The following is a 27,484-nucleotide window of genomic DNA, read 5'->3' as shown; positions in this document are numbered from 1 at the left end:
TACGGGAGCGCATACGGCAGGGGGGAGCTAAAACCTCGCGCTCCCGTATGCCACCGTATGCGCTCCCGTATGTCATTCATTTCAATGAGCCGGCCGGAGTGAAACGTTCGGTCCGGTCGGCTAATTTTTGCGCCGTATGCGCTTTTACAACCGGACCTAAAACTGTGGTCAACCACGGTTTTAGGTCCGGTTGTAAAAGCGCATACGGCGCAAAAATGAGCCGACCGAACGTTTCACTCCGGCCGGCTCATTGAAATGAATGACATACGGGAGCGCATACGGTGGCATACGGGAGCGCGAGGTTTTAGCTCCCCCCTGCCGTATGCGCTCCCGTATGGGAGAAAACGTAGTGTGAACCCAGCCTTAGATTGTTTCAAGCATGAGATGCTCCTTTAAACTCACCTGGGGCAAGTAACAGGTGTGGGCAATATAAACATCCTACCTGAAAGCAGATAAAAAGGAGAGAAGTTCACTTAGTATTTGCATCGTGTCTGTGTGCGCCACACTAAGCATGGACAACAGAAAGAGGAGAAGAGAACTGTCTGATGACTTGAGAACAAAACTGTGGAAAAATATAAACAATCTCAAGGTTACAAGTCCATCTCCAGAGATCTAGATTTGCCTTTGTCCACAGTGCGCAACATTATCAAGTTTGCAACCCATGGCACTGTAGCTAATGCCTGTTTTCCTGGCAGACAATCTGCATATTTTTGGCCGTGTAAGCCAATAAAGACTTTTCCTCTCAGTCAATATAGCAGTATCAAAGGCAAAAATAATGCTTAAATGGGCACTGTTACCAACCATAATAAGTCTATGGTTCCTTTCAGTATGTCCCATGTCAGAATACCCTTTTTGTGGTATTCTAACAAGTGAACGCCCCCAGGTTCACCCACTATTTACCCCTTAGGCCAGTTGTAGTTTCTGTGATAGCGGCTCTTCACACTTGCGCATGCTGGCTGATATTACTGTGAGGGGAACATTATCTGGTACAGTTTGAGGTAGGATTTTGTAGCTTGTTTTGTACTTGAGGCGCCCGGTCGGGGTCACTATGTAAGGTTGTATGTACATAGAGATTTTCCCGCGCCACCTCAGCTTTATGATAATATAACCCCGCGCTCCTCCTCCTTATATTCTCCCGCATCCTGTCGCTACGGTAGTGACAGCTCTCTTCCCGCTCCACCGGCTCCTGTCACTAATAACTTCCCATAACCCCGCCCTATTGGGCGTCCCCTTTCTGTGTCCCGGGTAATCTGCGGTCCCTGATTGGTCGAGACCAAAGGTTTGAAAGGTCCGATGATGCCTAGGCTCCGCCCACCTTTTGTAAGTGCCAAAACTCGAAGAGAGAACGAGCGGGAGACCTAGAAGTCGCAGCCTCTAGTCCTTGTCGTGTGTCCTCTGCCATGGCCACCCCACCGAAGAGAAGCTGCTCCGACCTCCCGCCATCACCCTCCTCTGACACTTCTTCCCCGGGCAAGAGAAGCAAAGTAAAGCGGATCTCTATAGAGGGGAATATTGGTAAGAACTGTGACTGGGAAAGGTGCACCTGCTGCTTGTGTGAGTAAGTGTCCTGTTTGTCCTCGCTGTGATCTCTGTGGTGTATAATGGCATTGCCGCTTGGCTCCTGTATACACCGGGATTACCTGGCGGGGTCTGTGTGCGGTTATACATTCGGGCGGAGTCTCCCCGTGTAGCCATCTTCCCGCCTCACTGAAGAGCAGCTGTCCCGCTCTGAACAATAGGCTATTGACAGCACATGGGATCACGATGGAAGAATTACTGATTTACAATAGGTAACAAAATCCGCTGAAAAAATGTTCATATAAACTAGGGATTGACCGATTATCGGATTAGCCAATATTATTGGCCGATATGCACGATTTTGAAAGTTATCGGCATCTAATCTGCCGATAATGCGTCTAGCGCTGCTCCACGCGGCAAAACAAGGCGTGCGCACTAGGCACATGCTGCTCCATTCTTGCGGTGGGAGTGAGAGCCGTGGATGGCTTATGGGGCACATGTCAGGGGGGCATTATATGTGAGGAACACAGGACATGGGGCATTATATATGGGGGTCACAGGACAAGGGGGTATTTTATATATATATATGAAGGGCATTATATGTGGGGGCACATGACCCCCCCCCCCCCCCCCCCCCCCCCGGTCATGTGCCCATATAATGCACAGAATATCTGTATAAGTTATCAGCTTGAAAGTTCATGGGTTATCTGTATCGGCTCTAAAAAATCAATATCGGTAGATCCCTAATGTAAACGTACCCCAGGGATTAAGCTAGTTTTATACACAAGTAATACAGATACATTTTTGCCGACATTCTAATAGGGCTGGGCGGTATACGGGTTCATACCGAATACCGACATTTTTGGGCTGCACGATATGAATTTTAGCCCATACCGCAATACCGGTTGGGCCCCTCCCCCTTGGGAATGAATTATCAGCCCAGCGCTGTACTGTCCCCACATCGGGGAACTAATTATACGTGACCTGCCTGCGCTGTTCTGCTCCCCCCCCAATTAATTATCAGCCCAGCGGGATACTACTCACACACATGTCAAGCTCTGCCCTCCTCTTTGTTGCGGGCCGACACCGGCGCTGGAACTCTATACTGTACGGCAGTGGTCTCCTACCTGCGGACCTCCAGATGTTGCAAAACTACAATTCCCAGCATGCCCGGACAGCCAACACTGTCCGTGCATGCTGGGAGTTGTAGTTTTGCAACAGCTGGAGGTCCGCAGGTTTGAGACCACTGCTGTACGCTGTATTCCTATGCCCGGGCTGCAAAAGAGAAAGAAAATAAACTTTTAACTTGCCTACTGTCAAGAAGCCGTTTTTTTTTTTACACTTTTTTTTTTTTTTTTGCAATGTTATAGTTCCCATAGGAGGCTATAACACTGCACACACTGATCTTTTACATTGATCAATGGCTTCTCATAGGAAGCCATTGATCGGTGATTCTGCCGCTTGACTGCTCATGCCTGGATCTCAGGCACAGAGCAGTCATTCGGCGATCGGACACCAGGAAGCAGGTAAGGGGATCCTCCTCATGTCCTACAGCTGTTCGGGATGCTGCGATTTCACCGTGGTGGTCCCATACAGCCCCCTGAGCTAACGGGCAGCAGTTTACTTTCGCTTTAGATACGGCGATCTAAAGGGTTACTAGTGCGCGGCACCACAATCAGTGCTGCGCGCTATTAGCCGCTATGCATTGTGGCCACGATGTGGCCCCGCGTTAGAACGGGAGCGGACTCGGGGCGTACAGGTAAGCCCTGGATCCTTAAGAAGTTAATAACTTCTAAGTGCATCGGGTCTCAGAAGTGAGACCCGGTGTGATCATTCCCTCAGCCCCTGTACTACAACCATCATCATGGAACAGAGTGATTCCATGATGGGGGTTTGTAGTACAAACACTAATGTAGCCTCCCCAGCCATCGGCAGACTCCCGCAGCCGGGAAATTACTATTCCCATCATGGAAACAAGTCTGTTTCATGATGGGAGTAGTAGTAGTCGTCCCTCAGCACTGCACGAGTCTGTTGATGTTACCTCTTCTGAGCATGCTCAGAAGTAATAACGGATATTATAAACCAGGTACAAACGGAAGACATAAAGGCTCATCCATTTGCCAATGTTAAAAATAACGGCCGCTAATTTACCCGTTTCTTGTGACAGAAGAAAAATTTGTGCATTTGCCGTTTTTCCTTCCATCACAAATAAAGTCCGTTATTCATGACGGGCTATAACGGGTCATAACTGATGATAATCAAAAAATCCCATAGACTTGAATAGGACTTTGTAACGGCCGTTTAACATCCGTTTTTAAGGCTTTTGTAGCTGAAATTTATAACAGGTCTTTTGACGGAACAACTTTATATTGTGAAAGGGGCCTAAGCAGTATTTCTAGGGGAGACTTCCATAATACATACTTTGATGGAACATGCTACAGGTTTTTTTTCCAATTCCTAGTGAATCCTGACGAAAACAAAAAACTTGTGTTTGTCTTCATATGAAATGTGAGGTGATGCAGGAGGCTGGACAGTTCTGGTCTGTTAGTTTTCTGTGATCTATCCCCATGTGCATTATGCCATAAACCTCTTTCACACACATGTAATGTGGAGATATTACGAGCCAGATGGCAACAGAATGCAATAATTGTTTCTGTACATCACTAGGCAGGAAACTGAACCATACTTTGAAAAATGCAAAGGATGCATAAGCATTTGAAAGCGTATCTCAAGCGCTGCTCTCCTGCCTGGTCTGCAAAGTTTGGCTTGGATACATGCTTCACACCCAGTGAGTTTTGTGCACGGGTCCTACCAATCAGAAAAGGGCCAACCCAGTGCTTCAGTTACGCTTTAATTGTTCTTTATAGACTTCACAAAATGAATTAAAGAACTGTAGTGCAAGACCTTTATATATTGCTGTGCGCGGGCTGCAAAAATAAACTTTAACACATCATCCTATGTGCCCCCGTCGGTCCGGTACTGGCCTCACGGTCCAGCGGTGCGAACCTCATTCAACTTCCTGGGGACGGAGACGTCACAGCCGTCGGCGTATCACTGGCCAGACATCGCTGTGGCCGGTGATAGGCCAACGGCTCTGTGACGTCTCCGTCCCCAGGAAGTTGAATGAGGTTGGCACTGCTGGACCGTGAGGCCAGTACTGGTCCGAAGGGGGCACATAGGAAGCTGTGTTAAAGTTTATTTTTGCAGCCCGGGCACAGCAATATATAAATGTCTTGCACTACAGTTGTCCTTTAAAGCAGCACATGTTTTTTAAATACACACATTTTAAGCGGCCATGAGAATAAGCCTAATAGACTTAAAATAAGGGCCTAAGACAGTCATGGGAAGCAGTGTTGTACTGAAGGATTTACTTGTGACTCTCTGTAAGTTTATCAGTGCTATTGTTCACCCACAATCTAATAGTGTGCAAAAAGATTACATACACCCCCAAAGTCACCTGCCGCATGAACTTAGCAAGTGCAGCCGGGCAGACAGACTTCCAGTCACACAGGAGGCAGATGTCTTCCTTCTGACTACATTTAGCACATCTGACAGTTTATTAAAGGGAACTTAGTCCTAACCACTGGTTGTATTATGTAGTGACAGGTGCCCTGATTCTGACACCAAATTATGTTTTGTTCTAAACCACTCATTTTAATAGGTGCTAAGTAAGCTCAGAGAAGTGTCTACTGGGTTGCTCTGTCTGCCCAGCTAGGCTTAATTGACATATCTGTCCCTGTTTGGGGATAGGGAGAGACATGTCATTCAAACAGGTGTATATTTAATTGTATCATGTACTATAACGTGTGTTTTAGAGTAGGGTCACGTGTAGCGTATACGCAGCTTGTCAACGTGACTGTAAAGCACAACCTCCAAACTGCACTTCACACAGAGGGCTGCTGCGGGGAAGCCCTGTGTGTGTCTGCTCATAGGAGAATACAGTGTGTGACCCTACCCTTAGGATAGGGTCACATGTGCTGTATTTTGCTGCATGTTTCCTACTGTGTATCTTCTGCAGCTGATTTTGCTACTCATTGACTTTATTGGGTAGGAAAATACACAGCAAAATACGGCAGGTGTCACCCTACCCTTGAAGAGTACCTGTCACCAAATAAAACTTTTAATAGTGTTCCTTGTGTAACTAGCAGACATTTTCCCATTCATTTGCTTTTAAAATTATCAACATAAATATGTTTAAAATGTCATAGAAAAAAACGCCACTACAGGGGTGTGGAAATTTAAAAAAAAGACTTGTCCAAGGGACTAAAGCGGAACACAATCTACTTGTCCCTCAAGAAAATCCACTTGTCCTGGTAGATGAAATAATTTCAACCAAAATAGTACGATCCACCCCACTAAACCACCAGGGATGGTTATAAGATCCCTTTAGACACTGCTGTCAACTTAGACAGTGGTGATCTAATGGTTTAATAGCGGCCATGGTGATCGCAGCATGCCAGGCTATTAGCGGCGGGAGAGCTGTAGCTAGCTCCTTTTACACCCGAGGCAAGCCCAGAAAATTGCATCCCCCCCCATCTGACCCTTATAACTCTAATTTTTCCATATACGGGGATGTATGTGGGTAATCTTATGTGCCGTGATCTGTAGTTTTTATCGGAACCATTTATTATCAGAACTTTTTTTAGGAAAGGGGCTTATTCACATATTTACGCACTTTTTAAAATATTTTAATCACTATTTTAGTCTTCATAGGGACTTATATATAGAGTCTTTTGATTGGAAAATACTGAACAGCGCTGTGTTACTGGGGGGGGGGGGGGGTTCTGCTTTTCCAGTTTGTGTGTTGCATTTTATTTACTCTAATTTATGTGTCATTATGTTGCATTTAGTTAGTTGATAACCAACTCCAAGCAACCAACAGCCTATGGTTGTGTGGGTGTTGCAGCATGTTGCACTGTATAGTAGTACAGTTAAGGTTATTGTGTAACATGCTGGGAGTTGTAGTTTTGGTTTGTGTCAGCTGCAGAGCCATAGGCTGTGTCAGGGAATACAACACCCAGCATGCCCTGATGCAGCCTATGGCTCTGCAGCTGACCCGAACCAAAACTACAACTCTCAGCATGTTACACTTTATAGTTCTACAGTTTAGGTTATGGTGCAACATGCTGGAAGTTGTAGTTTTGGTTCGAGCGTGTTTGCGTGCATCTGTGGGGCTCTTGGTCGGCGGGAGAGTATGAAGGGGGTGGGATTCTGTGGGTGCAATTTAGTGCGGGTGGACAGAGACCACTAAAAATAAATAAAAAAAATTAGATAGCACAACTGGCGGCAGCACTTGTCAGTCCGCCGCTGTAAAAAACATGCATGCATACACATATCATATATACACATATACATACACCGGCCACTGCCCCTATATCATACATTACATAAATACATAATACATAGACACATCATACATACACCTGCTGCGCCCCCCCCCCCACATCATACATTACATACACACATCATACATACACCGGGCTGCTGCCCCCTATATCATAATTACATACACGCATCACACATAGACACATCATACATACACCGGGCTGCTGCCCCCTATATCATACATTACATACACACATAGACACATCATACAGACAACATACACACATCATATATACACATGACACATACACCATACATATGCACACATCATACATACACCTGCCGCTGATACACCCCCCTAATCATACATTACATACACATACATACATACATGCCCTTGTGTGGTGAAATCCCAAGCCTGTGCATTACAGTTCAATATGTCTCCTCACACACGTCCGCTCTCCTCCCCCCGTTCTGTGTTTTCCCCCGTGAAAACTTGAAACCTCTCCGTGATGAATGAGGTCCTGTGTAGACAGAGCAGGGGAGGGGCTGTGTACGTCCTCATTCTCCCCCTGTCTTCTTGTATTCAGAGCTGTGCTCTCCATACTCCGGGAGGGGGATGAGGGGCATGGCTTAGTCATCTCCTGCAGACCGTCCTCGGGCTCTGCCCTTGCTCCTCCCCGCTCTAGCTTCGGCGAACTTCGGAGAGCGGAGGGTGGTGAGGTGAGATACCCTCACCGGCTGGGGGGGCTCTGAGCAGCGGCCCCCGGCTACTGAAATCAGCTGGGGGCCAATGTGAGGTGAAATGGTTCGGAAATCTCGCCTCACACTGGCATTAAAGATAAATAAGGGGGAAGTCGGTCTGTCCCTGCTAGCCCGATACAGGGCTAAATCTATAAAAAAAATTCACCTGCCCGGCCCCCGAAACTACTTGTCCCGGGCGTCGGTCGATAGGATTTCCACATCCCTGCACTAGGTGGTTCGGTTCCCTGCCACAATTAATACAGTAAGTTCGGTCTCCTCCAGGCCTGGCAGGAGTCCGAACTCGGGTAGTGATTTTCTGCACAGAACTTTATTGAATGTGAAAGCTCCACAGATTCTCACAAAGAGCAACACAGAATGAAAGCTGCATGAGAGCCTTACCTATAGCAACACAGACTGAAACATGCACAGAGCCTGAGGTCTTCTATTCATCACAATGCTGCAGCAATGTGAAGGCGGAAGTTGTCCCCCAGCAGGCCTCAGTGATGTCATGCCTGCTGGGAAACTCCCACTTTCTCCTGCTGGGAGATTGTACTATGTGAGCAAGATGAAAGGCATGATACACAGCTTTTCAAAGCTCTGAAATTGTTTTTAAGGGCAGGTGGGGTGTTGAGAAGTTAGGGAACATAGCCTGAGGTAGTTGAGAACAGTTTATTTGGTTACAGGTAGTTTTTAAGGTGCTCATGATGTCCTTTTTGTGTCCATAACAGCTGCTGGCAAATCTACATTTGTCGATCTCCTCAAGAAATGCAACAAGGACTGGGAAGTTGTTCCTGAACCTATTGCAAGATGGTGCAATGTTCAAAGTAGTCAAGATGAATTTGAGGTACAGTATGTGTAAAAGCTAAGATCAAGTGTAGTATCTGTTCTTTTCGAGCAGATGTACATATAGAGGGGTACGGATTCTCATCGGTTGCCTTGACCCTTCCTCGTCTGACAATTAGGTTCGGACAGATATATGAAGATTTATCTATGATAGTCTTCTACAATGTATCATTCTAGAATCCAAAAGATTTTTTTTCCCCTTACATGTACATTTTTTGTACACAAATAGGAACTAACCACATCACAGAAAAGTGGCGGCAATCTTCTCCAGATGATGTATGAAAAGCCTGATCGCTGGTCCTTCACCTTTCAATCATATGCTTGTCTCAGCCGTATTCGAGCTCAGTTGAAGGCATTTGGAGGGAAGCTGATAGAAGCCGAAAAACCTGTGCTTTTTTTTGAACGTTCTGTCTACAGTGATAGGTAATGCTACTGTACCCTTTGCTGCTTAAATGTTGTCTATGATCAGTATACAAAAATGTTTACTAGGCTTATTATAAGGATTTTCTCATGAAAATGCATACCAACTTACAGTACAAAACATATGGATGGTGTTTTCAGAATTTCATCCAAACAGAAAAAATGTATGTAAAATGTAGGCATTCTGTGGGTCTTCAAACCTGAAGCCTAACATTCTGTTGTGGATTTCCCCATTCCCATGACAGCACCACCTGAGAGAGGGACTCCGCCCCTAGGGACAGGAAACCTGAGGATAAAAAGAAGGGCCCTCCTCTCCAGCCTCAGTGTGTTTCCTGTCCCTGGAAGCCTGACTGAGCAGGAGTCCCTGTCTCAGGTGGATGGAAGAAGCTGAGGGAAAGCTTGTTAAATCCCTGTAGTCTCGGGGTATCTCTTCCCCCTACGTACCTCCCTGGTTGGGTGAGGGTGAAGTCTGGCTCCACATGCTTGCTCTGGTTACCTCCTCTTAGGTGGGGGCACTGGTTGCCGGTGGTCATGCGTTAGGGTGGAAGCAAGCAGAGGAGGAACAGCTGATAGTCTTCCTGTTCCTACGCACGCCTGGTTGCGGTATCTGTGTGAGGGAGATAGAGGTGACGCAGGGTCGGGAGGCCGGTGGGCGGAAGTGATGTCAGGTCGGCCATGTGAGCAGGACCCCGGATCTGACATCAGACACTGGGGCATGGTACAAAGGGCAGCCTGATGGTAGTTAGGCAGCCTTTGCACACAGATGCCTCCTTGTGGGAGCATAGCCAGCTATTCAAGTTGGCAAGTGGAGAAGGGAACTTCTGATCACCTTGAGTTCATCCAAGGAGGAACCCAGATGGGACTCGACTGAGGTTCAGCAAAGACCCCGTCTACGGTACCAGCATTTTATTAGACCTAAAGGACGCATACTTACACGTGCCTATCCATCAAGAATATCCAAAATACCTAAGGATAGCTATTCCCATAGATTTCAAACTGGTATCCCTTCAGTTCAGGGCCCTGCCTTTTGGCATAGCAATACCACCAAGGGTATTTACAAAAATAATGTCCGAAATGGACGCTCATATAAGGGAGGGAAGAGGAACTTTTGTCCCTTATTTGGACGATTTCCTCTTGTTAGGTCAAACAGAAGATGTAAAATCTTTTCTTGCCCACACCCTAAATATCCTGAATAAGTTAGGATGGATGGTAAATTGGGCAAAATCGTCCCTGGTCCCAGCAAGGAAAAAACTTTTTCTAGGAGTTCTTCTAGATTCAGAGAAAAAATAATGAAAATTAAAACTTTAGTAAAGGAAGTACTCAGTCTTCACTCCATTTCTATAAGAAAAGGAATGTCTTCTGGGTCTTTTTATGGCAGCAATCCAGGCAGTACCCTGGGCCTATTTTCATTCAAGGACTCTTCAAGCAAGTTTTCTGTCTTGTTGGGGCGGTTTAGTAAAAGATCTGGACAGAAAATTGTCTATCTCAGGAAACATGGGATTCACTTATGTGGGCGGTAATAGAAGAAAATCTGTCAAAAGGTCTAGACTGGATCACAGAAGACCCAATGGGGGGCACATATGGGAGACTTAAACTTTGTGAATCCCAAGAAAAAAATCTAGCTGTACATCACTTTGTGGTCCAGGCTCAAAAGAGAAAAATGTAAAGAGATTCTCGGGCAATTCCACCACAGTATGTCATAAACAGACAGGGAACTGCAAAAAGGCTAATCCCTAATGCATATTTGCACTCAAAAAATCAGAAATCAATCTTCTTTCCTTATCTGCAGTACATTTAAAAGGATCCTTAAATATAAGACCAGACTTCCTCAGTCGCCACGAACTGCATCATGGGGAATGGAGACTGGACCCCCAGATTTTCAGATAGATATGTCATCTTTGGGGTACCCCACAAATAGAACTTTTTATTTTTTATTTTTTTATTTTATTTTTTTTTTAAATCAACTGGTGCCAGAAAGTTAAACAGATTTGTAAATTACTTCTATTAAAAAATCTTAATCCTTCCAGTACTTATTAGCTGCTGAATACTACATAGTACATTTTCTTTTTTGAGCACAGTGCTCTCTGCTGACATCTCTGTCCATTTGAGGAATTGTCCAGAGCAGCATATGTTTGTCCATTTTAAGAACTGTACAGAGTAGGAGAAAATCCCCATAGCAGAGATGTCAGCAGAGAGCTCTGTGCTCATGATGTCGGCAGAGAGCTGTGTGTTCCAAAAAGAAAATTTTCTCTGTAGTATTCAGCAGCTAATAAGTACTGGAAGGATTCAGATTTTTTAATAGAAGTAATTTACATATCCGTTTCCTTCTGTCACCAGTTGATTTAAAAAAAAAAAAAAAAAAAAAAAGTTTTCCACCGGAGTACCCCTTTTAAGACAACACTACTTGTGGCAGTCACCTCAGCTATAAGGGTAGGGGATTTGTCTGCTCTTTGTAACATAGAACCATACACTAATATTTGAGGATAGAATTCTATTTTTCCCAGATCCAGTATATCTACCTAAGGCAGTTTCTACTTCTGATGTATTGCAAAATATCGTACTACCCTATTTTTGTGACAGGCCATCAAATGACCAAGAAAGAGCTTTTAATTCTCTAAATGTTAGATGTGTTCTTAAGCATCTAGAGAGGACAAAACATTTCAGAAAATCTTCGGTTCTGTTTATTCAGTTTGCAAGAAAAAAAATAACGGAACTAAGGCAAGTAGTAATACCTTAGCTAGATGGATTAGACAAGCCATTTCTTTAGGTTATTCAGCTTTAGGTCTTGGTCTTATAGCCCACTCTACTAGTTCAGTGGCCTCGTCCTGAGCTGAGAGGAGAGATCTGCAGGGCAGCTACCTGGTCTTTCACCACATACTTTTTTTTGTCACCATAGGATGGATGTGGGTAGTTTCTCTTTTCTTGCTTTTGGTCGCAAAGTATTGCAATCTGTTATCCCACTGTTGGTAAAACTATATTTTGATATCTATGTATGTGTGTGTATGTGTGTGTATGTGTATGTATGTATGTATGTGTGTGTATATATATATATATATATATATATATATATATATATATATATATATATATATATAATTTATTTATATAATGAGGTTTAGGAAGAAAGTGTAAAGGAACCCTGTGATTGGTAATAAAGTTATACACTATTATCCACCGCAGTTTCCTTAGCCAATAAGCTCACACTTGAGTGTTGCCATATAAAGGGGCTGTAATCTGTTTTGGGGTATGATTTTCTTCTGCGGAGCGGTTTCTCTGCTTGTGAGAGAACATTCACCTGGATTGATACATGTGCATTAAATCTGTCTGCTAATCAATACAGCTGGAGTTGACTGATCACAGGGAGAAATAGATCCTAACACCCACCCTAGTTTGTATCTTTGATATTCTTTCAGGTGGTGCTGTCATGGCGATGAGGGAAGCTGTTATTTACTCGCCATACGCCCGTGGGAATTTCGGTCCCCGCCGGGCGGGACCAGACCGGGGTGACTGCTGATATCTACCAGCAGGCACCCCGTGCAAATGCCCAGGGGGGTCATTAGACCCCCCCCATGTCGGCGATCGGCGCAAAGCGCAAGTGAATTCACACTTGCGATTTGCGCCGATTCCAGGTCATTACGGGTCTATGGTGACCCGGAATAGAAGGGGGATCGCGGTTGTCTAAGACAACTACGATCCCCCTGTAGGCATAGGAGTGAGGTGGCACGGGTGCCACCCCTCCTATCCCTGCTATTGGTGGTCTAGACGCGACCACCAATAGCAGATTGGGGGCGGAGGGGTTTACTTTGTTTTCCCTGTCCTGCCCACCCACAATAGGCGGGGCAGAATGGGGAAACAAAGGGGACCGAACGCCGAAGGTCCACCTACCCCTCTGGAGGCTGCGTGCGACGGTGATCGGCGGGCGGTGACGGAGATTGGCGGGCGGCGACGTCGTGCGGCAGAAGAGGACAGTTCCCTGGATCCGACGGAAGCCGGTAAGTTGCCTAGCAACATCTGGAGGGCTACAGTCTGAGACTGTATACCTCCAGATGTTGCAAAACTACAACTCCCAGCTTGCCCAGACAGCTGTTTGGGCATGTTGGAATATGTCATTTTGCAACAGCTGGAGGGCTGCAGTTTGGGACCACTATACAGTGGTCTCTAAACTGTATCCCTCCAGATCTTGCAAAACTACAACTCCTAGCATGCTCAAACAGCTGTTTGCTGTCTGGGCATGCTGGGATTTGTAGTTTTGCAGCATCTGGAGGGTCACAGTTTGGAGATCACTGGGCAGTGGTCTATAATCTGTAGCCCTCCAGATGTTGCAAAACTGCAAATCCCAGCATGCTCGGACAGCAAACAGCATGCTGGGAGTTGTAGTTGTGTAACCTCCAGCTGTTGCATAACTACATCTCCCAGCATGCCCTTCGGCGATTACATGCTGGAAGTTGTAGTTTTGCAACAGCTGAAGGCACACTGGTTGGAAAATTCTGAGTTAGGCAACAGAACCTAACTGAAGGTTTTCCAACCAGTGTGCCTCCAGCTGATGCAAAAGTACAACTCCCAGCATGCACGGTCTGTCAGTACATGCTGGGAGTTGTGGTTTTGAAACAGCTGGAGGTTTGTCCCCCCCATGTGAATGTACAGGGTACATTCACACGGGCAGGTTTACAGTAAGTTTCCTGCTTCAAGTTTGGTCTGCGGCAAATTTTTCGCCGCAGCTCAAACTCCTAGCCGGAAACTCACCGTAACATGCCAGTGCGAATGTACCCTAAAAAGTACACTAACACAAAATAAAGGGTAAAACACTACATAAACACCCCCTTACACAGTCCCCCCAATAAAAATGAAAAACGTATTGCGCTCTCTCATTTTGGGGCCCTGTCGTATTTCAAGGAAACAGTTTAGGGACACATATGGGGTATTAACGTAATCGAGAGAAATTGCACTACAAATTTTGGGGGGGCTTTTTCTCCTTTTACCCCTTATCAAAAGGAAAAGTTGGGGGCTACACCAGCCTGTTAGAGTAAAAAAAAAAAAATGTTTACACTAACATGCTGGTGTTGCCCCATACTTTTTATTTTCACAACCAGTAAAAGGGAAAAAAGCCCCCCAAAATTAGTAACGCAATTTCTCCTGAGTACGGAAATACCCCATATGTAGGCGTAAAATGCTCTGCGGGCACACAACAAGGCTCAGGAGTGAGAGCGCACCATGTACTTTTGGTGATTTGCGCAGGGGTAGCTGATTTTACAGTGGTTCTGACATAAACGCAAAAACATGAATACCCACATGTGACCCCGTTTTGGAAACTACCACCCCTACAGAACTTAACAAGGGGTATAGTGAGCCTTAATACCCCACAGGTGTTTGACGAATTTTCATTAAATTTGGATGGGAAAATGAACAAAAAAAATGTTTTCACTAGAATGCTGGTGTTACCCTAAATTTTTCATTTTCACAAGGGAAAATAGGAAAAAAGCCCCCCAAAATTTGTAACCCCATTTCTTCTGAGTAAGAACATGCCCCATATGTGGATGTAAAGTGCTCGGCGGGCGCACTACAATGCTCAGAAGAGGAGCGCCATTGGGATTTTGAAGAGAAAATGTGTCCGGAATTGAAGGCCACATGCGTTTACAAAGCACCCATAGCGCCAGAACAATGTACTCCCCCCCCCCCCCCCCCCCCCCACATGTGACCCTATTTTGGAAAGTACACCCCTCATGTAGTGTATTAAGGGGTGCAGTGAGCATTTACGCCCCACAGGTGTCTGACAGATTTTTGGAACAGTGGTTCGTGAAAATGAAAAATTACATTTTTCATTTGCACAGTCCACTGTTCAAAAGATCTGTCAAACGCCAGTGGGGTGTAAACACTCACTGCACACCTTATTAAATTCTGTGAGGGGTGTAGCTTCCAAAATGGGTCACATGTGGGGGGGTCCACTGTTCTGGCACCACAGAGGGGGTTTGTAAACGCACATGGCCCCTGACTATCATTCCAAACGAATCCTCTTTCCAAAAGCTCAATGGCGCTCCTCCTCTTCTGAGCATTGTAGTTCGCCCGCAGAGCATTTTACGTCCTAACATGGGGTATTTCCATACTCAGAAGAGATGGGGTTACAAATTTTGGGGGGCATTCTCTCCCATAACCCTTTGTAAAAATGGTAAATTTGGGGGAAAAAAATGCACTTTTTTTTTTCATTTACACATCCGATTTTAACTAAAAGTCATCAAACACCTGTGTGGTGTTAAGGCTCACTGGACCCCTTGTTACGTGCCTTAAGGGGTGTAGTTTCCAAAATTGTATGCCATTTTTATTGGGTTTTCTGCTGTTCTGGCACCATAGGGGCTTCCTAAATGTGACATGCCCCCCAAAAACCATTTCAGCAAAATTCACTCTCCAAAATCCCATTGTTGCTCCTTCCCTTCTGAGCCCTCTACTGCGCTCGCCGAACACTTGACATACACCTATGAGGTATTTCCTTACTCGAGAGAAATTGGGCTACACATTTTGGGGAGGCTTTTTATCCTATTACCACTTGTAAAAATTCAAAAACTGGGTCTACAAGAACATGCCAGTGTAAAAAATGAAGATTTTGAATTTTCTTTCACTTTGCTGCTATTCCTGTGAAACACCTAAAGGGGTTTTGAGGGGTGCAGTCTTTATAATGGGGTCATTTGTGGGGTATTTCTAATATGAAGGCCCTTCAAATCCACTTCAAAACTGAACTGGTCCCTGAAAAATTCCGATTTTGAAAATTTTGTGAAAAATTGGAAAATTGCTGCTGAACTTTGAAGCCCTCTGATGTCTTCCAAAAGTAAAAACGTCAACTTTATGATGCAAATATAAAGTAGACATATTGTGTTTGTGAATCAATATATAATTAATTTGGAATGTCTATTTTCCTTACAAGCAGAGAGCTTCAAAGTTAGAAAAAATGCAACATTTTCAAATTTTGGAATTTTTCACCAAGAAATCGACAAAAATTTACCACTACCATAAAGTAGAATATGTCTCGAAAAAACTATCTCGGAATCAAATTTATAGGTAAAAGCATCCCAGAGTTATTAATGTTTAAAGTGACGGTGGTCAGATTTGCAAAAAATGCTCCCGTCCTTAGGGTCATAATGGGCTCCGTTCCCAAGGGGTTAAGGACCAGGCCAATTTTATTTTTGCATTTCCGTTTTTTCTGCCTCCTTTTTCGTAACTTTTATATGTTCATCCACAGACTAGTATGAGGGCTTGTTTTTTGCGAGACTTGTTGTCCTTTGTAATGACATCACTCACTTTACCATAAAATGTATGACACAACCAAAAAATACTGTGTGGGGAAATAAAAAAGAAAACCGCAATTTTGCTAATTTTGGTTGGTTTCATTTTCACGCCGTACAATTTACGGTAAAAAGGATGTGTTCTTCTGTTGGTCAATATGATTAAAATGATACCCATGACTAGTCATGGCTGTAAATGTTTGCACCCTTGAAAGTTTTCTACAAAATGAAGTATTTCTCACAGAAAAGGATTGCAGTAACACATGTTTTGTTATTCACATGTTTATTCCCTTTGTGTGTATTGGAACTAAACCAAATAAGCAAATTTGACATAATGTCGCACAAAACTCCAAAAATGGTCTGGACAAAATTATTGGTACCCTTGACTATAATATTTGGTTGCACACCCTTTGGAAAAAAACTGAAATCAGTGGCTTCCTATAACCATCAATAAGCTTCTTATACCTCTCAGCCGTAATGTTGGACCACTCTATCTTTGCAAACTGCTCCAGGTCTCTTATTGGAAGGGCGCCTTTTCCCAACAGAAATTTTAAGATCTCTCCACAGGTGTTCAATGGGGTTTAGATCTGGACTCTTTGCTGGCCACTTCACAACTCTCCAGCGCTTCGTTGCCATCCATTTTCTGGGTGCTTTTTGACGTATGTTTGGGGTCATTGTTCTGCTGAAAGACCCAAGATCTCAGACGCAAACCCAGCTTTCTGACACTGGGCTGTGCGGTGCGTTTTGTTGGTAATCCTCAGATTTCATGATGCCTTGCACACATTCAAGGCACCCTGTGCCAGAGACAGCTGAACATCATGGAACCTCCACCATATTTCACTGTAGGTACTGTGTTCTTGTATCTTGCCATAGGGTTTCATTTCATTTAAATGTCAACGGATAGTTTGCGCTGACACTGATGCTCCGTGAACCTGCAGGACAGCTTGAATATCTTTGGAACTTGTTTGGGGCTGCTTATCACCATCCGGACTATCCTGCGTTGACACCTTTCATCAATTTTTCTCTACCGTCCACGCCGAGGGAGATTAGCTACAGTGCCATGGGTTGCAAACTTCTTGATAATGTTGCGCACTGTGGACAAAGGCAAATCTAGATCTCTGGAGATGGACTTGTAACCTTGAAATTGTTTATATTTTTCCACAATGTTGGTCCTCAAGTCCTCAGACAGTTCTCTTCTTCTCTTTCTGTTGTCCATGCTTAGTGTGGCACACACAGACACACAATGAAAAGACTAAGTGAACTTCTCTCCTTTTTATCTGCTTTCGGGTGTGATTTTTTTTATATTGCCCACACCAGTTACTTGGCCCAGTGAGTTTAAAGGAGAATCACATGCTTGAAACGATCTTTATTTTTCCACAATTTTGAAAGGGTGCCATTAATTTTGTCCAGCCCATTTTTGGAGTTTTGTGTGACATTATGTCCAATTTGCTTTTTTTTCCCTCCCTTTTTTGTTTAGTTCAAAGGGGAATAAACAGGTGTATAGCAAAACTTGTGTTACTGCAATCTTTTCTTTGAGAAATAGTTCATTTTGTAGAAAAATTTGAGTGGTGCCAACATTTACGGCCATGACTGTATATACTTTTCTATTATTGTTGTTGCTCTTATAAAAAAAAAATAAAAAAAAATTGCAAACTTTTTAACCAAGTTAGTACGTAGTATTTTGACGACCTATTACTTGAATTGTTCCGTATAAGTGGCAGTATGATAGCTAATTTTTTGCACCATGATCTGTACTTTTTTTTTTTTATTGATACCAAATAAAACTTCTATACATTTTTACATTCACGCCATTCGCCGTACAGGATCATTAACATTATATTTTAAAAGTTCTGACATTTACGCACACGGCAATACCAAATATGTTTAAAAATGTGTTTGTTTTTTTAACACTTTATGATCCCATGGGGGGTCTATTTATAGCAATCATGATTTGCTTATACTGTTCATTGCTATGCATAGGGCATAGCACTGATCAGTGTTATTGGCTATCTTCTGCTCTGGTCTGCTCGATCTCAAACCAGAGCAGATGAAGGAGGCAGGTGAGGGAACCTCCGCCTGCCATGTTAGCTGATCTGATCCCTACGGCCGTAGGTGATCAGATCAGCATAAAATGTAGCCGCGCTGCCGCAGATGCCGTGATCTGTATTGAGCTCGGCATCTGAGGGGTTAATGGCAGACATCTGCGCGATCGCTATCAGCAGCCGGGACCTGCCGCACATGACCTGATCATCACTCTGCTCGCGGTCATGTACAGGATGTAAATGTACGTTCTGGTGGGCGAAGTACCGCCGCACCAGGATGTACGTTTACATCCTTGGTCGTTAAGGGGTTAAAGGGGTACACCGCTCAAAACATTGCTTGTTTTTATCAACTGGTGCCATAAAGTTAAGCAGATTTGTAATTGACTTTAATTTAATCCTTCTAATACTTATCAGCTGCTGTATACTACAGAGGAAGTTCTTTTCTTTTTGAACTTTCCTTTGTCTGACCACAGTGCGCTCTGCTGTCCATGTCAGGAACTGTCTAGAGCAGGAGCAAATCCCCATAGCAAACCTATGCTGCCTTGGACAGTTCCTGACATCGGAGTTGTCAGCAGAGGGCACTGTGGTCTGACAGAAAATAAATTAAAAAGAAAAGAACATCCCTTTAATTGTTTATGTCTATCTACGGATATAAGAAGGCTCTTCTGGTCTCTTAGGCTTGAGAGGAGGATTCTTCTTCTTCTAAGGTTTCTTGTTCCTAGGGGCAGAGTCCATCTCTCAGGTGGTGCTGTCATGGCTCGGGGAAAAAGAATTTACCAGCTTTTAATTAGATTTCACCTCTACAATGCATATTCACAGTATATGGATGTGTACCATAGATCAACAGCACAAGTAAATGTAAGAAACTTTTGTAATATACAGTTGGGGAGATTTTGTCAAAACCTGTGCAGAGGAAATGTTGGCCAATTGCCCATAGCAACAGATTGCTCCTTAAAAAAATTTTAGAGGCCTTTTTAAAAATAAAAGCAATGTGATTGGTTGCTATGGGCAACTGGTCAACACTTTCTCTGCACAGGTTTTGATAAAACTCCCCAAGTATCTTAATAGGCAAAAGTGCTTCTCCCATTCAGAAATTCCTGAAACAGTTATGCTTTAAGTTCCCAATGTTTTATACTTGTAGTAACCACCATTTCCTCTTCTTTCAGATACATTTTTGCTTCCAATTTGTATGAAGCTGAGTGTATGAATGAAACAGAATGGACAGTTTACCAAGATTGGCATGAATGGATGAATTCTCAGTTTGGGGCTGATCTTGAGCTTGACGGTATGATCTATCTCCGTGCAACACCTGAGGTACATACGTACTATTCATTTCAGTCATGTTTATGCCTAGGCTGGGTTCAATCAGGATTAGTGCTTAATTTTTTGTGTAAAACAAGTTTTGCCTGTCTGGCGTCCCACCAGTTCAGAATCTTTACCATTGTGCTGTAGGGGAAACTGAGCTGAAATTGTCTGGGTGCTGCACATATAAAAATAAAATATCCCCTTAAACCCTTTCAGTTATGCTGGTGCTGTGTTCTCCAACCTGTGGCATTCCAGCTGTTGAGGAACTACAAGTCCTATCCTGCCCTGAAAGTCTTGAGCTCTCAGAGCATGATGGTGCTTTAGTTTATCAACAGCTGGAAATCCACAGGTTGGGAAACACAGAGAAAGAGAACGAAGCAGCCTGCATTATGGTTCTGTCCTGTTATTCTGTTAAGGCAAAAAAAAAAACATCAAATAAAAACAGTACCTTTATACAAGAAGAAGAAAATGTGGATTTGGCACAGTCCTGATTCTCATATCTCGTTTATTTTGTTTTCCATTTCTTTTTTTTTTTTTTTTTTTTTCAATTAAGAAATGCCTAAATAGAATTTATTCACGTGGAAGAGAAGAGGAGCAAGGGATTCCTATGGAATATCTGGAGAAACTGCATTATAAGCATGAGAGCTGGCTCCATCACAGAAACATGAGGTTAGCTGCTTATTCACTTATCTAGTGATTAACATCTTTACAATGTAGCAACATATAATTGAATTAGTGTTTTTAAGGCTATATTCACATCTGGCATAGTTGTTTTTTGGGGGGAATTTCATGCAAAAAAGTAGGATGTAGATGGTAGGGCCTTTAGTGAATCACTATTTACTTATCTACCGGTTGTGGGTTCTGTGCATGAAAACAGGACTAAGTGGCGCACAGAGGTAATAGAAGCATATAACACAGTATTTTAACTTTGCATCATGAGCTCAAAGCCTGAAGGGAAAATACTGAAATACCCTTTTTAAAGGTCTTATTTTATACCACTTGTGAATGCACCCTAAAACCGTTACAGGATTAGACTTCACAGTATGTTTTGTAGTTTGTGATCATGTGAAGGGTGTCTAATGATGGGAACGCTCTAGCCCCCACCTGGTAAGAATAACTGGTCTCAGCAGTGACAGCCTGCTCATTCACTTTTGATTGAGTTGTCTGTCTCTGTTTAGACTAGTATGTCTTAAAAATGGGGGCCAGACCACTTAGCGGTGATAGATGGCCCTGTTCCCATGATCAGACTCTTATTCCCTATCCTTTGGACAGGAGATATGTTTTTTTATAACCAGATAACCTATGGAATTTGAAATATATAAAAGATTCCACTATTCAAATTTCCAAAAGATGCTTTCAGGCTGGGTTCACACCACTTTTTTGCAATACAGTTCCCGTATAACAATTTGAAAACCGTACAGACCGTATTTAAGACCGTATGCATTGACTCTCCATTGAAAACCGTATGCCAAAAGATGCATCAGGTTGTGTCCGTTCTGCACCCTGTATGGTTTTGTTAGTTATCTTCCCTAACCCAAAACCGGTTTTCAACATACGGTTTTTGACTTTGCACAGTTTTTTTCTTGGAATTTCAATCAAAGTGAAACTTTATTCATAATGGAATGAAAAGTTAAAAACATATACGTTTTTTTCTTAAAAAAACGGATGCAACCGGACAACATTTTTCAAACCATATACGGTTTTCAACCATATGCGGATTAAAATGTGTACACTCGTTTTGATACGGTTTAGTCAGGTTTTGATCCTTTTTTTTTATTTATTTATTTATTTTTTAAATCAAAAACCTGATACGGGAACTGTATTGCAAAAACGTGGTGTGAACCTAGCCTCAGCCTGGAAACAGAAGGCCTTATGTGTTCATATACAGTGGGGCAAAAAAGTATTTAATCAGCCACCAATTGTGCAAGTTCTCACATTTTGAATGATGAGCGAGGCCTGAAATTTTCATCATATGTATACCTCAACCATGAGACATAACAAGAAAAAAATCCTTAAAATTACATTGTCTGCTTTTTAAAGAATTTATTTGCAAATTATTGTGGACACCTACAAACAAGCAACATTTCTGTCTCTCACAGACCTATAACTACCGTATTTATCGGGGTATACCATGCACCGGCCTATAACACGCACCCTCATTTTACCAAGGATATTTGGGTAAAAAAAGTTTTTTACCCAAATATCCATGGTAAAATGAGGGTGCGTGTGTGCGCGTGTATACCCCGATACACCTCTCGGAAAGGCAGGGGAGAGAGGCTGTCGCTGCCCTCTTCTCTCCCCCTGCCTTTCCTGGGGTCTAGAGCCCTGCTGCCGGCCCTTCTCTCCCCTTGGCTATCGGCGCCGCTGCCCGTTCTGTCCCCCTGACTATCGGTACCGGCGCCCCATTGCCGGCACCGATAGCCAGGGGGAGAGAAGCGGCGCCGACAGCCAGGGGGAGAGAAGGGGCAGCGGCACCCATTGCCTCCCCCCATCCCCGGTGGCATAATTACCTGGGTCGAGTCCGCGCTGCTGCAGGCCTCCGGCGTGCGTCCCCTTCGTCGTTGCTATGCGCGGCGCACTGACGTCATGCGCCGCGCAGCGCATAGCAACGACGAAGGGGACGCACGCCGGGGGCCTGCAGCAGCGCGGACCCGACCCAGGTAATTATGCCGCCGGGGATGGGGGGAGGCAACGGGGCAGCGGCGCCGGCAATGGGTGCCGCTGCCCCTTCTCTCCCCCTGGCTGTCGGCGCCGCTTCTCTCCCCCTGGCTATCGGTGCCGGCAATGGGGCGCCGGTACCGATAGTCAGGGGGACAGAACGGGCAGCGGCGCCGATGGCCAGGGGGAGAGAAGGGCCGGCAGCAGGGCTCTAGACCCCAGGAAAGGCAGGGGGAGAGAATCGGGCAGCGACGGCCTCTCTCCCCCTGCCTTTCCTGGGGTTGTATCGGCGTGTAACACGCACATAGACTTTAGGCTAAAAATTTTAGGTGTCAAAATGATCATAAGAACGGTGAGCAAAAATCCCAGAACCACATTAGGGGGGGGGGTGTAGGGCTAGTGAATGACCTGCAGAGAGTTGGGACCAAAGTAACAAAGGCAACCATCACTAACACACTACGCCACCAGGGACTCAAATCGTGCAGTGCCAGACGTATCCCCCTGTTTAAGCCAGTACGTGTCCGGGCGCGTCTGAAGTTTGCTAGAGAGCATTTGGATGATCCAGAAGAGTATTGGGAGAATGTCAGATGCAACCAAAGTAGAACTTTAAGGTTAAAACCCAACTCGTCGTGTTTGGATGAAAACGAATGATGAGTTGCATCCAAAGAACATCATACCTACTGTACAGCATGGGGGTGGAAACATCATGCTTTGGGGCTGTTTTTCTGCTAAGGGACCAGGACGACTGATCCGTGTAAAGGAAAGAATGAATGGGGACATGTATCGTGAGATTGAGTGAAAACCTTCCATCAGCAAGGGCATTGAAGATAAAACGTGGGTGGGTCTTTCAGCATGACAATGATCCCAAACACACTGCCCAGGCAACGAAGGAGTGGCTTCCTAAGAAGCATTTCAAGGTCCTGGAGTGGCCTAGCCAATCTCCAGATCTCAACCCCATAGAAAACCTTTGGAGGGAGTTGAAAGTCCGTGTTGCCCAGTGACAGCCCCAAAACATCACTGCTCTAGAGGAGATCTGCATGGAGGAAAGAGCCAAAATACCAGCAACAGTGTGTGAAAACCTTGTGAAGACTTACAGAAAACGTTTGACCTTTGTCATTGCCAACAAAGGATATATATATATATGTATTGAGATGGACTTTTGTTATTGACCAAATACTTATTTTCCACCATAATTTGCTAATTCTTTAAAAATCAGACAATGTGATTTTTTTTCTCATTATGTCTCTCATAGTTGAGGCATACCTATAATGAAAATTACAGGCCACAGTTGGTGGCTGACTAAATACTTTTTTACCCTACTGTATAGCTATTTGATGGTTTTTATAAAAAAAAAAAAAAAAAAAAATTCTTCCATATAGGATTAACCCCTTAAGGACCAGGCCCATTTTGGCCTTAAGGACCAGACCAATTTTATTTTCGCATTTTTGTTTTTTACTCCTCTCCTTTTAAAAATCATAACTCTCTTATATTTCCATCCACAGACCCATATTAGGGCTTGTTTTTTGCGTCCCCAATTTTACTTTGAAATTACATCACTTATTTTACCATAAAATGTATGGCACAACTAAACAAATATTATTTGTGGGAAAATTGAAAAGAAAACCGCAATTTGGCAAATTTTGGAAGGTTTTGTTTTCATGCTGTACGCTTTCCGGTAAAAGTGAGTTGTTTTCTTTATTTTGTGGGTCAATACGATCAAAATGATACCCATGATTATATACTTTGCTATAACTGTACCGCTGAAAAAAAAAATCTCAAACCATTTTAACAAAATTTGTATGTTTGAAATTGCCCTATTTTGACCACCTATAACTTTCTTATTTTTCCGTATATGGGGCTGTATGAGGGCTTATTTTTTTGCGCCATGATCTGTAGTTTTTATCAGTAACACTTTTGCTTAGGTTTTTAATTTTTTATAAATTTTTTGGGAATAAAATGACAAAAAGCAGCAATTTTGGACTTTTTAATTTTTTTTTAACGTTTACGCCGTTCACCGTGCGGGATAATTAACAATATATTTTAATAGTTCAGACTTTTACGCACGCGGCGATACCAAATATGTGTATTCATTTTTTTTTTTTTTTTTTAACGCTTTTTTGGGGGTAAAATTTGAAAAATTTAGGTTTTACTTTTTAATAGGGGGAGGGATGCCCGCCTTTACCGACGGGTCCCTGGCTGCTGACAGCCCTTGCAGATGTTGCAAAACTACAACTCTCAGAATGCCCAGACAGTCCAGGCATGCTAGGAGTTGTAGTTCTGTAACATCTGGCCCTTCAGATATTGCCAAACTACAGCTCCCGGCATGCTTGGAGTGGAAGTTTTGCAACATCTGGAGGTTATGCAACAACTGGAGGAGAACAATTTGGATACCACTGAGTTATGTAACAAACTGTTTTGCAGCCAGTGTGCCTCCAACTGTTGCATAACAACCCCCAGCATGCACGGAGAGCCAAGGGGCATGCTGGGAGTTGTAGTAATATACCTCCAGCTGTTGCATAACTACAAGTCCCAGCATGCCCTGGATGCAAAACATTGAGTTTGTTACCTAACTCAATGTTTCACAACCAGTGTGCCTCCATAACTACAACCCCCAGCATGCACGGAAAATGTTGGATTTTTGAAAGAAATGATGCAAGTATCGTCGAAAATTTACCTAGAACATAAAGTAGAATATGTCACGAAAAAAACTATCTGAATCAGAATGTAAAGTAAAGCATCCCAGAGTTATTAATGCTTAATGTGACAGTGGTCAGATGTGCAAAAAAAACGCTCTGGTCCTTAACGTGAAAATGGGCTGTCCTTAAGGGGTTAAACTAGGGAACAGTTAATTACTCAAGCTTTGTTTCTTTACAGGACGGATTTTGCATATTTACAAGATGTCCCTATTTTGACACTTGATGTGAATGAAGATTTTAAAGACAATAAGCAGAAACAAAAATGCCTTATAGAGAAGGTACGTTAGAACTGTACATATTATAGATTTAGATTCTTTTGTGCGAACCGTGCCTAGGTATCATTGTCTTTAAGTCCTTTATTTTTCTTCCATGCAACATTTGCCATAATATTGCACGGAGGGTTGGCAATTTGGCGCACTTTGGCAAAAAACAAATCTCTTCAGAACACCACTTTGTATGATTTCTCCCTGTAGCTGAAAAACAAAGCTACACAAAATATATTGAAAATTGGGTGAAAAAAAAATTGAATTTCAATCTCTTATAAACTGTCTGGCTACAAAGAAAAATAAGTACCATTCTAGACAAAAGATTAACCTTATCATAACTCAATGCTTGTTGCCTAATCAGCATATTGTGTGTGCCCAAAACAAGCATGTATTTTGCTGTTGGCTGAAGAGATGCTATTTTAGCAAATTTCCCCATACGGCACCTTTCTATTACATAATTGGCACCTTTAATAGATCTGGTTAAGTTAATATGAAGGAATTGTTAGTTTCCTTCATTTTAGATCTGAAGGTGATGCACACTAAAATTCAATGCCAAGAACCTGAGCAGATCAGAGAAGCCTTTCCTCATCAGTCAGGACATGATCCGGCAGTAAAAAGATACATACCTTCCTTCGCTCCCCCGGTGTCTAAGGTAACCCACTCTACTTTGTAATGACATCAGTCATTGTACCCAAAAATCTACGGCTAAACGGAAAAAAAAATCATTGTGCGACAAAATTGAAAAACAAATGCCATTTTGTAACTTTTGGGGGCTTCCGTTTCTACGTAGTACATTTTTTGTTAAAAAAAATGTATACGTTTAAAATTGTCATCTTCTGACCCCTATAACTTTTTTTTTTCTAAAATAGTGCAGCAATAGAAAAACGATATAATATATTGGTATCCTTTAATCGCAATGACCTAGAGAATAAAGAAAACATCAAATTTTTAACATAAGATGCATAAAAACAAAAGGTGCAAAATTGTGGTTTTACTTATGGATTTCCCCCTCACAAATACATTTTTCTTTTATTTCACTGTATATTTTATGGTGAAATGAAAGGTATCATTAAAAGTACAAAGCCATCATATGGGTCTGACTGGATGAAAAAAATGTATGTCTTGTAAGCGTACTGTCCCATGTACCCCTTATGCAGCATATTTTCCGCTGCGCAAAGTCTGCTGCAGCGAGAAATGCACTGCATAACCCCAGATCGCCATACAAACAGTGCTTTCTTGCAGCAGCCCTTTGTGTTTTTGAGGCGGAGCCAAGCGTCAGTCATGCCGGTGTGAAGTCTCGCCTCCAAAATGCGCTGCACACACAGGACTGCTGCGCGGATAGCCCTGTGTGTATGGTGATTGGGGGTTACGCAGCATATTTCTCACTGTAGTATGAGATTTTGCGCAGAGTGAAATACGCTGCGTAAGCAGTATGTGGGGGCTATACCCAAATGGCAAGGAGGAAAAAATGAAAATTAGCTAGGTCTTTAAGGCCAAAGTGGGCTGTCTCTCTAAAGGGGTTAACCTAAGCTGCAGAATTGTTTGTATATATTTAGGAAAGAAGGGGAGGGGGATAAAGGGTTAATAGCATAACTCTGTAGCAATCCATAATGGAAGGCTTTGCTGTTCTCAATTAAATTTCTATTTCATTACAGGTTGAAGAATTCTTAAGTACATTATAAAACCAAGAAGATACTGGCAGCACTTACATGGACTTTTTTTTTTATTTTTATGAAATGATGAAAATGTTTTGTGTGTTAGAAATAAGGGGCATTTTTTATTTTTAGCTATGGTTTTTGTGAGGCAAAATGTATGTAGTTTATAGCTTAGATATTTCCTTTTGCGCTATGATTGTGATTGTTTTGGCACTTAGTAGTTAGCCTCTTGTCATCAGCATGTTTTTATTGATTATTTCTATGTACATATTTTAACTTAAACAATTGCTATGCTTATCTATATGTTCTGTTACTTACTGTTTTATATATTGCTGTTGGTAAATTGTGTGTCTAGTCATCAGATCACTTACAATGAATTTCATGCATTTGATGCCATATATATATATATATATATATATATATATATATATATATATATATATATATATATATATATATATATATATATATATATATATAATTTTACACAGGTGTACTGCTATCTTAAGTATATGACCACCTTTAGAAGGCTATAATATGGATGTTTTTGTGCACCTGCATTACAGATTTAATGTCCCCTCATTCATCAGAAGATTTTAAAGATCATCATAAAAATCTGTAATAGGGGATGGGTTAACAAGCAATCTCATTGTGGTTGTTTGCATTTTTGTATGTTTGTATTGCTGTCTGAAAGAATCGTGTCATACTGGCCTGATTGATCCTGAACTGGATAAATGTTAT

At 42.9% G+C, this 27,484-nt stretch overlaps 1 protein-coding gene across 1 annotated transcript; it reads left to right on the top strand.

Moving 5' to 3' along the window:
• The first annotated feature begins 1,286 nt into the window (after positions 1-1,286).
• Positions 1,287-27,129, top strand: DCK (deoxycytidine kinase). The gene is made up of 7 exons (XM_056551898.1): positions 1,287-1,515; positions 8,316-8,431; positions 8,660-8,853; positions 19,330-19,477; positions 20,022-20,137; positions 25,001-25,100; positions 26,744-27,129. The coding sequence occupies exons 1-7, from the start codon at positions 1,401-1,403 to the stop codon at positions 26,768-26,770; spliced, it is 816 nt and encodes a 271-aa protein (XP_056407873.1). The 5' UTR covers positions 1,287-1,400; the 3' UTR covers positions 26,771-27,129.
• The last annotated feature ends 355 nt before the right edge of the window (positions 27,130-27,484 follow it).

The sequence above is a fragment of the Hyla sarda genome, chromosome 1 (assembly GCF_029499605.1).
Source record: "Hyla sarda isolate aHylSar1 chromosome 1, aHylSar1.hap1, whole genome shotgun sequence".
Lineage (NCBI taxonomy): Eukaryota > Metazoa > Chordata > Amphibia > Anura > Hylidae > Hyla > Hyla sarda.
The sequence above is the reverse complement of the archived record's forward strand: the minus strand, read 5'-3'. Positions and strand labels throughout refer to the sequence as shown.